We start from the raw sequence: 18,597 nt of genomic DNA on the forward strand, positions 1-18,597 counted from the left end.
AATTAGAATCAAAGGAACACAATTTTATAGAGTAAATACAATGTTTTCCCAGTTTATAAGATCCGCATATAATGTAGTGATTTCTGTTGTCAAATATGTCTCAGAATCATGAGGAAGCTATGTGAATTGGTATAGGCTGTACGCCCAAGGAGACTACGTCTTTGTCAGGCAGGGTCCAAATAAGGTTCTGTGGAATCTGAAGCTTATACAATTTAGATGGCTTTCTTTTAAAATAATACAAAATCAGTCATGATAATGAATATTTATTTAGAATGATAACATATAACTGTTAAAATTATGACTACAACAGGCAAAAATTTCAAACAAATTATAATCTCTCTATATATATGTGTGTCTGTATGTTTCTTTTCACAGAAACACCACTTATGTAGCTGTACAATCTGAAATATGACAAAGTGACCATCCAAGGTGAAATATATAATAGCTTTATTGCAAATCAAAACATCAAATTTGCAAATTTTACATAAACTTGCAGCCATGTGTACACATAACAAAAACCCAAGAGTGACACTTGTCTCACTAAGTAAAAATGCAGACAGTTTCATGTTAAGCCTTTAGCATTTATATTTATGTCAAGGTTTTAAAATAAAGTAGCTCTCCTAACATTTATTCTCACTGAAGTCTTGTTTCAAGTTAGAATAAACACTTCATTGGCTTCAAACATTAACTTTTAATTGTTTATTTTAAAACATATTCAGATAATTGTCAACTTTGGCCAAATGGAGGCCTTTTCTGTGACCCATTTCCAAATTCACAGATTCTGATCCATCTACTCTTTCTAGTAGCCTGGAATGACTCACCAGTTGGCGTTTATATCGTTGGAACCAACGTGAACTATTTTACGAATAAACCAGATGATAAAGATTGCTTGGTTTGAAACAAATGACTATGTATTCAGAGATACAAGACTCAGAACAAAGTGCTTGCATTTTCTATAGTTTATATTAAACTAGATGGCTCTTAAGCAATAGGTCTGGACTCATTCATCTAGAGTAGCCAGACTGTGAATACAATGACTCTAGCTGCCTTCCACATGTGGTCAGAAGGCTGTATTAAGATACTGTCACTGTTACTAATGAAGACAGCCAAAAGCCTCTTTTAAGAAACCATTCAGCTACTGAATAACAGACACTCTCATAAATGGAATTTCAGGGAAACATAAAATGAGCAATCCTGTTAAAGGCTGCCAAAATTATTTTCTGCATGCTGAGATGTTATTCACACCCATATCGACTGCATGCAGTTAATCTATTTACTTTATTTTTGAATTAGACTGTTTTTTTTTTTTTTGCAAAAGCAATTGCAGTTAGTTATAATATATAGCAAAGCATCTCTCTATCTTTGGTTCCATGACTCAGAGTTTTTTTTTTCCAAAAATAAATAGGCATGGCAGGAAAAATAATTCAACTATCTTAAGAGAAAACCTAATATTTTATAAAAATTAAGCAAAAAAATATAAGTGATGTCCTTTAGACTATTTTCTAATTATCTCTCTTAATATCTAATACCAGTGCAATTTTAATATTAAACTGATTGTGCACACTGTATTTAACTATACAGCAGAGACACAAAAAAAATGTCAAAAAACAAAACAGTACTTTCCCTTAAAAATAATTTAGGAATTATGTATTCTAAAAATGTATGGGAAAGTAGAACTGCTGATATATGTTAATAAAACTGACTTTGAAGAAACATAAGAAAAGGAAACAAAGATGTAGTAATACTCGCAAATCTTAAAGATGGCAAAAAAAAAAAAAGTGAACACAGTATCCAAACTCTCCCATTTCTGGAAAATATATGTTAGAACTGTTCAGCGACTTTTTAAAGCTAGTATCTATGAAAGTTTCCTGTTATGGTTTGGACTCTCAAGAGATTTAATGAGCTTCATTTGTTAATGGTTTCCGTCTCTTTTCAAATAAGATTTTTGCATCAAATAATTCTCTTTCCCTACATCCTAGAGATGGTCCCTTTAGATACTTTGCTTCAGCTGCCTTATAATCTAATCCATCAACAGCAGAAATTGAACAAATGATTGCTTCTGGCAGAAGAACTTCCAGGATAAATTTAATTTTATCATCTCTTATCAGAGTCAGCATTTTTTCATCTATTTGTTTGTAGATTTCTTGTAAGTATTTCACAACCTCATCTAACTGATCTTCATCTTCAAAGTATGTTTCAATACAGGGAGTGAATCTATTTGCATTCAAAAATGACTTCAACCACCTGGACCCTTTCGTGCCTTTTAAAATGGCTAGAAGATGGTTCTCTGTTCCCTTTGCATTCACAATGAAGTCCACTAGGTTCTTGTTGGCTCGGTCCCGAGCAGCCTTCATTCGGTCAGGAAGAATTTTCTGGAAGGACATTTTCTTGGTCTGGGAAGTGACAACCATCTGTTCTGCAGAATTCTCATTATGCAACTTTGGAAATAAGTTCCTAAAGGTGTCCTGTTTTATTACTTTTCTAAGTGGATAACTAATATCAGCAGCATAATACTCAAGAAAAGAACCTGCAAAAGAACCACAACCTAGTCTAACTCTGTAGTCACAAATCAGTGAGATGCACCAGTCAATACTTTCACTGTATTCCTCCCTGGCTTTATCCACTAGTGCTTGTTTCTCTTTACAATCAAATTTCTTTAATCTTCTAAAAGGCACCCTAATGCCTCTCTTTTCAGGATTCATGCTTGCCTCAACAAAAAGCACACTTGCTTTTCTCTCCTTTCGCCGGATGCTTTTCACCACTGCTGGCCAAAATGGGTATTTTTGATATTTAAACCAGACTATCATTCCTGTTTCAAATGAACGAGGTTCATAATTAAAAACAAAGCGTGGAAGTTCTTCATCTTCCTCATTGTCATCTAATATGGAAGCATGAATAGGATTTAGCTGTGCTGACTTATCAGAAGCTTGAAGTTCTTCCCCAAGTTCTTCAAAATCCAGTCTCTGAAGATTTCTTTCATTATTCGTGAGAAGGAGTGAATAATCCAGGACACGGTTAGAGGCACTAAGTGAAACCTGACATTCCCATGAACAACGCCTGGGGGATGCCGCAGCACCTGCTTCTATTTCAACAGGTTGATTCTGGCTGGTACTTGAGCACGGATTTGAGGGACCCTCTCCTGGATCTTCAGTATTCTCTGAGAAGGTAGAGCATTCAGAGGAAACAGCCAGGGTCTCTGGACAAATATCCTGTGCCTCCTCTTTCACAGCTTTGGGAACAATGAAGGTGTCTGATGACCAAGTTGGAGTGAACTTTTCATCTTTAACATATACATCCTCTTCTTTGATTGTGGAATACAGAGGCATAACTGCCAAGATATCAATCTTTTTCTTGCTTTCTTTTTCATCCTCATATTCTGAAAGTGAAGGAAAAGTTTCATACCAGCTGGAGTTTTCTGATGACTTTGTTTCCATTTCATTTGCAAGAGTATCAATGGTTGCATGCACCTGTGATTTATCATCACACAGGGAATCATTATTCTCTAAATTAGCTACTGACAGGGATGTTGCATTTTCACTTTCCTCAAGACACTTTGAAAAGTCTCCATCTCCTTCATGCTTCCGATACTTTTTACGAGGCGGTGAATCAGAAAGATTTTGTGGATCATTTTGAGACAGAGTGAAGGTTGCTTCTTCATCTGAGCTGCTTGCTTGGCTCAAATTTGTTTTTTCATTCAGAATATCTAGTGCCACTTTTAGTGACCTTTCATAGGCTGTTTCCTCTCTAGGTGGAGAACTGACTTCTGACTGTGCTGCTAGTGAGGAGGCAAGGGCTTCAATTTGAGATTTATTTAGAATCTTTGTTTCTGTGCTTTCCACTTTAATTTTTTCATCCAGTGAGAGTATTTGAACTTCTAGGGAAAATGTCTTTTTTCTCTTGCTGTTTGATGACATCTCAGATCTAGATAAAACTTTTGCTGGCCATAACTGGTCTTTCCAATTGCACAGGACATACTCGGCATCCATTATGATTTAGTGTGTGCCAAGAGGTTACTAGCAGAACTTGAGGTGTTTGGCTATTGACACTATAAGGCAGTTTCTACCAAAAGCTATACTCTGATCAAAGCCTCTTTTGTCCCAGAACTACAAAGGGTACACAGCTTGTGTGGCCTGTTCTTCTCCAGCTGAATTTCCCAAGGATGCGTGAACACGTTGCTTGAATGGGACAATATGGATGATACTAGAATATGGAAAAGGAAAAGACGAAAAGTATCAGAAAATAAAATTGTTTTGCCAAAGTAGAAGTGAGCAGCTGCAAACAAAGATGAGGTAAAAGAAAGAACAATGTTTGGCGAGGAGAAAAATGCAACATAATGTAAACTGGGGGAATGAGAAGAGGAGAAATGGTCTTATAATATCTCAAATTCAAGAACATGCCCTTGTTATTGCACATGAGTATTAAGGAGTAAATTTGTGTACATTTTCAGAGGTTAATGAGGCTGAAGTGGTGTGTCAGGGACTCTATGTTATTACATACCATGGGACTTTGGTGCCCCTTATATTATACCTAGGGCAGGGAGACTCTACACTAAGATAAAATCTCATCTGTAATTTAGATGTGTTTCTTTTTCTTCTTGTTCTTATTATTTTAAATTCTCTCTGTGTGATACTGTTAATCTGTTTGGTTCATGTTGAAATAATTGGTCTCAGGAAAACTGTGAGGTGGGGAGAAGAGGGAAAGGAAGTAACAATTACCCTGTGTCTACTATGAGTCAGACCGTAGAGCTTTGTTTGAATCTTCACATTGACCATTATGTGGATTTTTCCTTCTTTAAATATATAACTTTTTCAACAGAATTTTAATTACACTTGATATGCTGTCTCATAGTTCAGAAATACAAAATATGTTTCATTGCTTTGCCTACTTCATAAAAATGGTTGTCTGGGGGCGCCTGGGTGGCTCAGTGGGTTAAGACTCTGCCTTCAGCACGGGTCATGATCTCAGGGTCTTGGGATCGAGTCCCGCATCCGGCTCTCTGCTTAGCAGGGAGGCTGCTTCCTCCTCTCTCTCTCTCTCTGCTTGCCTCTCTGCCTACTTGTGAGCTCTGTCTGTCAAATAAATAAATAAAATCTTAAAAAAAAAAAAAATGGTTGTCTGGAGAATTTTGGGAAACCTGGCAAGTGCCATCTTGTGACCAAAGCCAGAACTGCAGACTCCTCAAGAAGTACAGACAGTGCTGCAATCACTATCAGATCCTTCTCTAGAGAGGGTGGGAACGACATTTAGCCAGCTAGGAACTGTCTCAGGCTTCTATAATTTTTTGTTCTAGGCCCAAGGGTTTTGTTCTGTAGGATTATAACAAGATTATAATGTCTTCAATTACAATATTTCTGGCTATAAAACATCCAGAAGCTTATTAAAAACTGAAAAGATACAAAAAGATATATGCAAAATAAAGTACAGCTCTATACAAATATTCACTAGGAATATTTTCTATCTTTCCAGATTTTTTACGTGTATAAATGAATGCATATCACTTCAAACCATCATTAGATCTCAATTAAGAGAAGAGTCTGAACATCATTCCACACAAAAAAGTATTTTCCACATGATTTTGTATGAATTACTTTAAATGAGGCTTTTTCCCAGCTTTGCAACATTTTATGTCAATATTTTCCCTGATGATGTAAACCAAGTAAATGAATAAATATAATAATAACATCCTAACAGTATTTTAAATAGAGAGCCTGTCTCTCCAACCACGCAAATAATCCCTTAATACTGTGACAGACGTGTTTTTCTCAGCCTTGTTGCAAGTCCAGTAGTAGCATACATACCTGTCACTAACATACATATTTAATTTTAAGAGAGCTCATATGAAAAATACAATGCTATAATTTGCTTTGCTCATGTCATCCTATTTCTCAGACATTTCAAATCACTAGATGTAGAAGTTCATGTTTCTATTCCCCAGATACACAGTATTCTGTTGTATGATTAAAAAAAGCTGGATAATCATTTTAAGAAGTGCTTATAGAAACAAACCACTCTTTCTCACTGTCAGACCACAGCCCTGTTGACCATAGCCATATCTGTGGTCTAGAAGAATGAGTTGCAAGGAGGACACATGCAGGACTGTAGCAGACACAGCAGCCAGGTTACATAGCTTCTGATTAGGTCTAGGAAAATTTCCCCTATCAGCAAAAAACAAGGTATGTTTGCATGTCTGCATGTGTCTATGAATTCTTATGTGTTTGAAACAAAATGGGTATGTTGTTTCAGCTTTATTTTTCTTTCATGATTATAAAAATTATCATGGGAAATCTACTCTAAAGATGCTGAAACAGACTGAAAAATAACATTAAAATAGTAACCTGGCCACCCAGAAATGCTAACATCGTTTATTTTCTCCCAAATTTTCTTCTACTCACACATATATACATGCATGGGTATGTGCAAATGGCTTCACTCATCTACATACATGTTCCCCTTTCCATACTCATGTGCAGATGACAAATACATAATCTTTCTATATGGCAATCCATTTAAAGTATTTTCCCCCAAGCTGTCAAATATTTTTATCTGTCATGTTTTGTGTGTAGATTAATAATTACCTAAAAAGTCAAAGAATAACAGAATGTCTAACAATATAAACATGGACTATCAAGTCAATAAATTAACAATATAAACATGGAATATCAAGTCAATAAATTAGCATGAATGGCTATGCTGCACAGAAGCCTTAATATAGAGGCTGTAATCTGATCATCCCTTCTCTTACTGTGGACTTTTAAAGCATTGGGAGATAAAAAATTTCCAAAGGATCAATTCCTTCAAAACAACAGCAGTTCTCTCAAAAGCATATACCCTCCCCACCACTCTAAGACCACCCTCCGTATTTTCCTCATCTTTACTCCAGGGTCCTGAGAAGTCCCTAGAAAATAACTAGCTTTCAGACAGCCATTACCTTGAAGCTTCTTGTCAGCTGCAGACTGGTGAAATGCAGCTCCTCCCCCAAGACTAGCCAGGCACAGCTTACTTCCAAGCTTCTCAAAGAATGCTCCGCCCCCTCCCTGTGATAGGAATGACAGAAGGCACCTCCCTGAATTAGAGAAGGGAGAATTCCCAAATTAAACTGCTGAAGTATGAAAGGGTAGAAATCGTTTATTTTCCCAAAAAGTTTAAAGTGAAATGGCAAGTGTCCATTTAATTTCCATTCAAGTCTGAGGGTGTGTGATATTTTGATAAAAAGAGGTTAGCAACCACTTTGTTAAAAAACAAAAGACTAGTTTAAAATATTCCTAACATATTTTTTATCTTGCTTTTGCTGGCACCTTACCTTTATAGGTAAATTTTACAACCCAGCTGATAAACCTCCATTAAGATAGCTCATTTAGATTGTGACTGGGAATGCACTAAAATAGTACATATTTTAGAGAGAATGGTTTCTTTACAATTTTTTTTTCAGTTTCTAGAACATGGCAAGTCTTTCATTTTATTCAGTTCTTCTGCTAAGTGCTTTAGGAAAGTTTCAGAGAATTCTTCACAAACATGGCTACTTTTGACTAAAGTCAGAAAAATCCCTGGTTTGGCAGGAAAGTACCCACTTCAATACCTTCATCAATAATTGGAAATTCCTTCTTATATTTTGTTGGTATTTTTCACTCAGGCTATTCAATGTGGGGATAACTAAATTTTAAAAATTTATATGTCTTTATTTGTATGTCTGAAATGTATTTTGTAAATTTTGTTCATTAAAATTCTCCTGTGTTGAATTTAAATTTAGATTTCTGGTTTAACTTAGAAAGCCATTTTCTATATCATTAGTGATAATTTTGGGAATGAAGATATTTAAGGACAAAGTGTTTTATTTGGCCTCTGTATCATATAACATAGAACATACGTATTATAAAAATCCACTTTTATATAAGCTTTAATATTGGAACAATAAGTACCAATAAATTTATGAAGATCATCTCTAGACTGGCATATTATTGAGGGCTCTAATAATTAGAGTATGTAATGTTCTGTACTATAAACAACCCCTAAATCTCAGAGGCTTAGCCACAGAAGTTTGTTTTCCTGATGTCAAAGTACAATGCAGGTGATCAAGTGTCTAGAATGGGAGGGATCACTCTTCCTAGCAGTCATTAAGAGATTCAAACTTCTTCCATCTTTGACTGTACCATCTTCTTTAGCCTTGAAGTCCTCCACTGCATTTTTTGCACCTGGCTAACAATCTTATGAAGAGGGAGGCTGGAGAATCCTGTGGCAGGTTTTAGGGGTAGGGCTAGCAAACATCACTGCTGGTCACAGTGAACTAGATAAAACAGCCATAGAGGCCAGGGAAAGAAGTCTCACTGTGACCCAGGAGGAAAATGAAACAGAGTTTGGTGAACCCCATAGCATTCTTTCTGCCACAAGTTTTCCCTTTCAATCTTTTATAGATTTCCTTTGTTTGTAAAAAAAAATTTTTTTACAACCATGTATCATAGTTATAATGACTGGGACAGAAACTTCTTGTTTCTCACGCTAAGTCTACTGTTTGCATTCATCCTCATTTGCAGAACCCCAGTTGCATTCAGGATGCAGTGTAAACTCTTAAAATATTACTTTTCCAAGATTCCCTTACTATATAAGCTACTGTCATATGACAAAATTTCTTGCCAAAGAATGTATGCAGAAATATTTGTAAAGGTTCTAGAGAAAGTACCTCCAAATGCAGTAAAGAGCCAACTAAGGCTTTTTTCACTTTCCCTCTTTCTCTTGCTTCCCCCTTAGAAGCTGACCATGATAGAATTCAAATAGTCATTCTGGACCAAATTACTTAGAAAAAGAATGCAACTCACTAGGGATGGAAGATCCTGAACCCCTGAATAATGGGGCCTGCTCCTTGCAAACACTTTAACTCAGTGACACAATAAACTCCATCTTATCTAAGTCACTGTTTTCTAGTCTCTCTTTCTAGTAGTAGAACAAAATAGTCGATCTTGCAAACATTAACAAAAGTAGTATCATTTGTATTACGAATTAATCTTTTCAAAGCTTTCAAAGTATTACTATATAATTTAAAGAGGATTATCAGGTCAATGTAAATATGTCTTTATTTAAATAAAGAGATATATTCAATTATATGTTTTATAATGAAATATTTCTTATTCTGTCTTCTCATTTCACATGTTTGGAAAAAGAAACAAATGCAAATAAAGTACGGACATTACATCAAAACCATAATTTCTTTCATTTGTCTATTTTCTATATTGCACATATATCAGGAAATGCTATGCTAACTTACTATTTTCCAAACAAAATGCAAAGGAGAAAAAAAATTCCCTGGATTATATTTTGTATTTCATTGCTCTGTAGAAGTAAGGGGAGAAGAATGATAACCAATAATAATAAAGCCTGTTATTACTACTATTATAATGAAGATAGATACTAATTATAGATCTAATAGTATCTAAACCTGTTCCCAACACTTGACACATTATCTCATTTAATAATTAGATAGTTATTTCATGGAAGAGAGTCCCATAACCAATTCATTTTTGCATAGCAACAGTAGTATTATTCATAATAATGACAAAGATTGTAGAAGCCAAAAGTGTTTCTAACCATGTGCCATATGCTCTGCCAGGATCTCTGTATACACCATCTCCGTTGGTCCATGAACTCTTGTTAAGTGGGTATTACGAGTACTCCCATTTCAGAGGTAAAGCTTTAGAGGTTAATGGACATTTACCAGCATATCTAGAGAGCATGTGGTGCACAGAACTTTAATCCAAGTACTTTGACTTCAGAATCCATGCTCTTAATCACTAAGATACACTGTACTCACCTCATTGCAAATAAAAAGTGCTCTGTAAATGTACCTGGATGAATAGGTGAGTTAATTAATGAATTTGAAATGGTTATGTAATGGGAGTCATGGAACTTAAAATTCCGTACCTGGTTCTGCATCTAATTTAACATAAAATTATCTTATACAACCTAATATAATCATGAGAATGAGTGACATACCATCATGTTTGCTGAAGTCTATTGATTAGAAACAAGTCACAGGATCTATCCACACTTCTCAAGAGGGTGAATTACAGAAGGAGGTGGGCCACCTTGGTTGTGTCTGCCACAATACTGTATGATTCCATTTATAGACATTTACAAAAAGAGAAAAGTATAATGATGACCATATGATCATTGGCTGTCAGGAATTACAGATGGGGGAGGGTGTGGCAATATACAAGAACAGCACAGAAAGTTGTGGGGTGATGAAACTCTTCTGTATTCTGACTGTGGTACTCATTATATGAATCTATACATGTGTAAAATCCAAAGAAGTGTATACAAAGAAGTCATGTATTACATATGATACTATAAAATGATTTTAACTAATAATGATTTTAAAAAATAAATTTAAGTAGAAACATTTCATAAACATTATATAAAAATCCATTCTTTATGAATATGCTTTAGAAACCATCTGCTTCTTTCTAAAGCATATTTAATAACAAAGAAAACAAAAATAACCCATACATAACATTTTTACAAAGTATCACTTCCACTTCCACTTAGGATATGAAAAAGCATAAGATGTCACCGATAAATAAACAATGATAAAGATCTAGATAATCTACAAAACTGTAACATTCCTTGAGCTCATCAGAGAACTCTGGTAAACTGACTTACAAAGGGTGACCAGCCCCATTAAAGAAGGACACATGTGGGGTGCCTGGGTGGCTCAGTGGGTTAAGCCTCTGCCTTCGGCTCAGGTCATGATCTCGGGGTCCTGGGATCGAGCCCCGCGTCGGGCTCTCTGCTCAGCGGGGAGCCTGCTTCCTCCTCTCTCTCTCTGCCTGCCTCTCTGCCTGCCTGTGAGCTCTGTCTGTCAAATAAATAAAATCTTTAAAAAAAAAAGAAGGACACATGTACTGCTTCACTTTTGGCAAAGCATGGGGCAGAGATGGAGGTCATGCAAGCAGGTAAAAAGAAATCAGCTGAAATTTTAATGAATTCTTAAATTCTTAATGAGCTAGTATAGTTTGGAATACCTGGCATCCCAGATACTTATACACTCACTCACTGCCAAGTTCTTTTTCAGTCCTTAACCAGAAACACACAACTAGGGCCAAAGCAGGAGATCAAAAAGAGCCCATATCAGTGGTTGAGGTATGTAGAGAGCAAAAAGCTATTGCTGGCAGACAGACACACAGCACCATACACTTATCCAAACCCTTCAATTATGAAAAGCAAAAGCCTTAAGTCACCAGAAGAGAAGAAACAAACCTTTTCCTCCTGGGTACAGGTAAAAAGCCACTGCTTCTGGGGGAAGAGTAGAAGCAAAACCCACATATCCAGGAAGGGGGAGACAGGAAACCTTCCTATCCCCAAAAGCAAAGATCCTTTGCTGCTGGAGGGGTAGGAAGTGAAGTAGAAGTAAAAAACCTCTGCCCCATGCCCCATGCTAAAAGACCTCAAAAGAAAGTTGGGGTAGCAATTCTCATATCAGACAAATTAGATTTTAAGCTAAATAATGTAGTTAGAGATACAGAAGGACACTATACCATTCTTAAAGGGTCTATCCAACAAGAAGATCTAACACGTGTAAATATCTATGCCCCCAACATGGGAGCAGCCAACTACATAAGCAAACTGTGAACAAAAATAAAGAGACATATTGATAAGAATACATTAATAGGAGACCTCATCATGCCACTCTCAGCAATAGATCAACTAAGCAAAAAATCAACAAAGAAATAAGAGTTTTGAATGACACACTGGACCAGATGGACCTCATAGAAATATATAGAACATTCCACCCTCAAACAACAGAACACTCATTCTTCTCAAGCGCAAATGGAACTTTCTCCAGAATAGACCACATACTGGGTCACAAATCAGTTCTCAACTGATACCAAAAGATTGAAATTATTCCCTGCATATTCTCAGACCACAGTGTTTTGAAACTGGAACTCAATCACAAGAAGAAGTTTGGAAGAAATTCAAACACTTGGAAGCAGAAGACCATCCTGCTCAAGAATGTTTGGGTCAAGCAGGAAATCAAAGAAGAGCTTAAGTAATTCATAGAAACCAATGAGAATGAAGACACATCGGTTCAAAACCTATGGGATATGGCAAAGGTGGTCCTAAGAGGGAAATACATAGCCATCCAAGCCTCACTCAAAAAAAAAAAAAAAAGAAAAAAGAAAGAAAAGAAAGAAAAATCCTGAATACACAAACTCTCTTTACACCTTAAAGATCTGGAAAATCAACAAATTAAACCTAATCCATGGATGAGAAGGGAAATAATTAAGATTAGAGCAGAGATCAATGAATTAGAAACTAGAAATACAGTAGAAATCATCAACGAAACTAGAAGCTGGTTCTTTGAAAGAAGTAATAAGATTGATAAACCACTGGCCAGACTTACCAAAAAGAAAAGAGAAAGGACCCATATTGATGAAATTATGGATGAAAGGGGGAGAGATCATTACCAACACCAAGAAAATAAAAACAATTTTCAGAAATTATTACTGACAGCTATATGCCAATAAATTAAGCAACCTGGAAGAAATGGATACATTCCTGAAAACCTATAAACTACCAAGACTGAAACAGGAAGAAACTGATGATGTGAATAGACCAATAACCAGTAACGAGATTGAAGCAGTGATCAAAAACCTCCCAAAACACAACAGTCCAGGACCTGATGGATTCCTTGGGGAATTCTACCAAACATTCAAAGAAGAAATAATACCTATTCTCCTGAAGCTGTTTCAAAAAATAGAATCAGAAGGAAAACCTCCAGACTCTTTTTATGAGGCCAGCATTGTCTTGATCCCCAAACCAGATAAAGACACCACCAAAAAGGAGAATTTCAGACCCATATCCCTGATGAATATGGATGCCAAGATTCTCAACAAGATCCTAGCTAATAGGATTCAACAGTACATTAAAAGGATTATCCACCACAACCACAACGAGGTGGGATTTGTCCCTGGGATTCAAGGGTTGTTCAACATTTGCAAATCAATCAATGTGATAGAACACATAAGTAGGAGGAGACAAGAATCACATGGTCCCCTCAATTGATGCAGAAAAAGCATTTGACAAAATACAGCATCTTTTCCTAATTAAAACTCTTCACAATATGTGGATAGAGGGAACATTCCTCAATTTCATAAAATCCATCTAAGAAAGACCCTCAACAAATATAATTCTGAATGGGGAAAAGCTGAGAGCCTTTCCCTTAAGATCAGGAACATGACAAGGATGCCCATTCTTGACACTATTGTTCAACATAGTACTAGAAGGTCTAGCAACAGCAATCAGAGGACAAAAGAAATAAAAGGTATTCGAATTGTCAAGGAAGAGGTCAAACTCTCTCTCTTTGCAAATGACACAATACTTTATATGGAAAACCCAGAAGACTCTACCCCCAAATGGCTAGAACTCATACAGCAATTCAGAAATGTGACAGGATACAAAATCAGTGCACAGAAATCAGCTGCTTTCTTATATATCAACAATGTAACTGTACAAAGAGAAATTAGAGAATCAATCCCATTTACAATAGCACCAAAAACCGTAAGATACCTTGGAATAAACCTAACCAAAGTGGTAAAGGATCTATATTCTAGGAACTACGGAACACTCATGAGAGAAAAGGAAGGAAGACACAAAAAGATGGGGAAACATTTCATGCTCATGGATTGGAAGAATAAACACTGTTAAAATGTCTATGTCGCCCAGAGTAATCTATACTTTCAATGCCATCCTGATGAAAATACCAATGACATTTTTCAAAGTGCTGAAAAAAAAACAATCGTAAAATTTTTATGGAACCAGAAAAGACCCTGAACCACCAAGGAAATGTTAAAAACAACAACGACAATGACAACAACAACATCAAAGCTGGGGGTATCTGTTGCTTAATTTCAAGCTATATTACAAAGCTGTGATCATCAAGACAGCATGGTACTGGCACAAAAACAGACACATAGACCAATGGAACAGAATAGAGAGCCCAGACATGGACCCCAAACTCTACTGTCAAATAATCTTCAACAAAGCAGGAAAAAATATCCAATGGAAGAAAAGAAAGTCTCTTCAGTAAATGGTGCTGGGAAAATTGGACAGCTATATACAGAGGAGTGAAACTCAATCATTCCCTCACACCACACACAAAGATAAACTCAAAATGGATGAAAGACCTCAATGTGAGACAGGAATCTATCAAAACCCTAGAGGAGAACATAGGCAGTAGCCTCTTGGACATCAGCCACAGCAATTTCCTTCAAGACACGTCTCCAAAGGCAAGGGAAACAAAAACAAAAATGAAACTTTTGGGACTTCATCAAGATAAAAAGCTTCTGCACAGCAAAGGAAATAGTCAACAAAACAAAGAAGCAACCCACGGAATGGGAGAAGATATTTGTGAATGATACTGTAGACAAAGGGCTGATAGCCAAGATCTATAAAGAACTTCTCAAACTCAACACCCAAAAAACAAATAATCAAGTCAAGAAATGGGCAGAAGACATGAACAGACACTTCAGTGAAGACATACAAATGGCCAACAGACACATGAAAAAATGTTCAACATCATTAGCCACCAGGGAAATTTAAATCAAAACCACATTGAGATACCACCTTATACATGTCAGAATGGCAAAAATTGACAAAGCAAGAAACAACAAGGGTTGGAGAGGTTGTGGAGAAAGGGGAACCCTCTTACACTATTGATAGGAATGCAAGTTGGTGCAGCCACTTCTGAAAACATTGTGGACGTTCCTCAAAAATTTAAAAATAGAGCTACCCTATGACACAGCAATTGCACTACTGGGTATTTACCCAAAAGATACAGATATAGTGAAAAGAAGGGCCACATGTACCCCAATGTCCACAGCAGCAATGTCCACAATAGCCAAACTGTGGAAAGATCTGAGATGCCCATCAACAGATGAATGGATAAAGATGTGGTCCGTACACACAATGGAATATTATTCAGCCATCAGAAAGGATGAATACCCAACATTTGCATCAACACGGATGGGACTAGAGGAGATTATGCTAAGTGAAATAAGTCAAGTACAGAAAGTCAATTATCATATAGTTTCACTTACTTGTGGAACATTAAGGAATAGCACAGAGGACATTAGGAGAAGGAAGGGAAAAATGAAGAGGGAGAAATCAGAGTGGGAATGAACCACGAGAGACTATGGACTCCGAGAAACAAAATAAGGGTTTTAGAGGGTAGGGGGATGGGTGAGCCCAATGATGGGTATTAAGGAGGGCACATATTGCATGGAGCACTGGGTGTTATATGGAAACAATGAATCGTGGAACACTACATCCAAAACTAATAACATACTGTATGGTGACTAACAAAACATAATAACATAAATTAAAAACAAAACAAAACAAAATCTCTGCCCCTGAGGTGGGGTAGGAAAACCTTAGTTAGGTTCAGGTTCTTACATGAATAAAAGCAGGGGTCAGCTACTGATGAGGAAGGGGCAAGAATCTATCTCTTGCCAAAGACCAACTCCAGGTACAAATTAGAGGTTAGCTACCATGTTGAGAGGAAAGAATGCTGAGAAAGCACAAGCCTCAAGCTCCAGTTGCACAGGGCCTCTCTAAGGTTGAGGCTAGACAGGACAACAAAGAGCACTCCCTGCCTCACCAAGAGGCTAGCTCCTGATAATAACAGGAACCTACTGCTGCAAAATAGGCAAGAGTGTATAGAAAGAGCCCCCTTTTAGTGGCACAGATGTGAAGAGACTGCTGAATATAAGGTGGAGAAAAATCGTTGGAAAAAACCTTCTGGCACACCAGGCTCCACTCTAAGCAAAATAATGTACCCTATGCAAGCGAGATTACAATAGTGAAAAAAGATAAAGTAAAAAAAGAAGGATACAATCTGCAATATATTTTGATATCAGCATTAACCTGATACCAAAACTAGAAAAAGAACCATAACAAGTAAACTGCAGATCAATGTCTCTCATAAACAAACAAATGGATCCAATGATATTAGTTAGGTACAGAAATGATGTAGAAAATTATCTAGAAAAAGGCCAATGATATGGACGAAGGATAATATATCATGACCAAATGGAGTTTATCCTGGGAATGTAAAGATTGTTATACATTTGCAAATCAATGTAATTTACCGTATCCACAGACCAAAGGGGGAAACGAAGATCATCTCAACTGACGCAGAAAAAGCATCTTATGTAATGCTATAGGCACTCATGATAAAAAAGTTCAAAAAACTGGGAATTAAAAGGATCTTTCTCAATATGATCAAGGATATCTATTAAAAAGCCTGAAGTTAACATCATACTTAATGATGATATATGGAATGTTCTTCCCCTAAGATCAGGAACAAGGAAAGGATGTATACTCTCACCAATACTATTCAATACTATATTGGAGATACTAGCCAATACAGTAATGCCTGAAAAGTAAATTAAGGGCATACATATTGGAAAGGAAGACATAAAACTGTCTTTATTTGCAGACATGATGATCCATGTAGATTATCCCCCCCAAAAAAGCTATTAGACCTAATAAGGCAGTTTATCAGTATCATCAGATGTAAGGTCAATATAAAACAATTTATTTCTTTTTTTAAAAGATTTTATTTATTTATTTATTTGACAGACAGAGATCACAAGCAGGCAGAGAGAGAGGAGGGAGCAGGCTTCCCATTGAGCAGAGAGCCCGATGCGGGGCTCGATCCCAGGACCCTGGGATCATGACCTGAGCCAAAGGCAGAGGCTTTAACCCACCCAGGTGCCCCAAACAATTTATTTCTATATAGTGAAGTTTTTTTTTTTAAGATTTTATTTATTTGACAGAGAAAGACACAGCGAGAGAGGGAACACAAGCAAGGGGAGTGGGAGAGGAAGAAGGAGGCTTCCCGCACAGTAGGGAGAATGATGCAGGGCTGGATCATGACCTGAGCCAAAGGCAGATGCTTAATGATCGAGCCACCCAGGCGCCCCTAAAGTTTGGAAGTTTTACGAAGTACCATTTATAATATCATAAAAAAACACTAGGAAATACTAAGGTAAGACAAATCTAACAAATATGTGTACATTTGTATGCTGAAGACCTCAAAAAATTGATGAAAGTTATCAAAGAAGACCTAAATAAATGAAGAAATATATCATGTTCACTGACTGACAGATTAACTATTTTTAGGATGTAACTTCCCTCCAAACATATCTGTTGAATCATTGCAATCTCAACCGAAATCTCAGAAGATTTTTTGAAGAAATTGAAAAGATATCTCTACAGTGTATATGGGAAAATAATGGAACTAGAATAGGCAGACCACTTTGGGGATGGAAATACCAAAGTGGAAAATTCATGCTATCTGATTTTAAGACTACAGCTATCAAGGGGGCCTGGGTGGTTCAGTCAGTTAAGTATCTGACTCTTAATTTTGGCTCAGGTTGTGACCTCAGGGTCATGAGATTGAGCCCTGCATCAGGCTCTCCCCTGGGTGTGGAGCCTGCTTAAGATTCTCTCTCCCTCTCCCTCTGCTCTTCCCCCTCCCCTAAAAAGTTGACTACAGCAATCAAGTATATTATTAGTTATCAATTATTAATTATTATAGTTATTATATTATAAAATAGATTATATACTATAAAATAGATGTACAGATAAATAGAACACAAATAGACCAGCAAATATGGTCAATAGATTTTTGACAATGGTAATTAAATGGAGGAATGGTCTTTTCAACAAATAGTGTTGGAAAAATTGGACATTGTAGGTAAAAATATTCATCTTGGCCCCTTACCTAAGACCATATAAAAAAATGAACTCAAAATGAATTACTGACCTAAATATAAAAGTGAAAACTATAAAACTAGTAGAAAACAAAGTAGGAACTCTTTGAGACCTTCATTTAAACAAAGATTTATTAAGACACACAAAGCATGCACCATACAAAAAAAATTGATGAATTGGACTTGAAAACTTCTCTTAAAAATATAAAATGAAAATCCACAGGAGGTTATATTTGCAAAACACATATCTAATAAAGAACTTTTATCCAGAATATATATCCAGTAATAAGATTAACAACCCAGTAAAAAATGGACCCCCAATTTAAATAGATCATCATCAAAGAAGGTATATGAATATCAAATAAACACATTGAAAGATGCTCAACACTATTAATAATTAAGGATATGTAAGCAAAACCACAGTAAGACATCAATAACACTTTTATAAGAATGGCTTATATTAAAAAGAGAAAAAACCGGGGCGCCTGGGTGGCTCAGTGGGTTAAGCCTCTGCCTTTGGCTCTGGTTGTGATCTCAGGGTCCTAGGATCCCGCATCGGGCGCTCTGCTCAGTGGGGAGCCTGCTTCTCCCTCTCTCTCTGCCTGCCTCTCTGCCTACTTGTGATCTCTGTCTGTCAAATAAATAAATAAAATCTTAAAAGAAAAAGAGAGAGAGAGAGAGAAAACCTGACAGTATCAACAGCTGGCAATGACGCAGAGCTACCAGAATGCATACACTGCTGATGAACATACAAGATCTCAGAGCTACTTTATAAAACAGTATGGCAGTTTCTAATATAGTTGGACATAGGCTTACCAGGTAATCCAGGAATTCC

General features: G+C 36.5%; 1 protein-coding gene across 10 annotated transcripts in view; it reads right to left on the bottom strand.

Annotated features, from left to right (window-relative positions):
• Window positions 1-425: 425 nt before the first annotated feature.
• Window positions 426-18,597, bottom strand: part of PWWP3B (PWWP domain containing 3B) — a 30,903-nt gene continuing 12,731 nt past the window's right edge. For all 10 annotated transcript variants that reach the window (XM_047716392.1, XM_047716386.1, XM_047716390.1 and 7 more), the window contains 2 exons: window positions 6,929-7,063; window positions 426-4,200 (listed from right to left, as the gene is read on the bottom strand). In XM_047716392.1, coding sequence (XP_047572348.1) covers window positions 1,896-3,986 — 2,091 coding nt within the window. In that variant the 5' untranslated portion in view covers window positions 3,987-4,200; window positions 6,929-7,063 and the 3' untranslated portion in view covers window positions 426-1,895. The remainder of the gene's footprint in view (window positions 4,201-6,928; window positions 7,064-18,597) is intronic.

The sequence above is a fragment of the Lutra lutra genome, chromosome X, assembly GCF_902655055.1.
Source record: "Lutra lutra chromosome X, mLutLut1.2, whole genome shotgun sequence".
NCBI classification, from domain to species: Eukaryota; Metazoa; Chordata; class Mammalia; order Carnivora; family Mustelidae; genus Lutra; species Lutra lutra.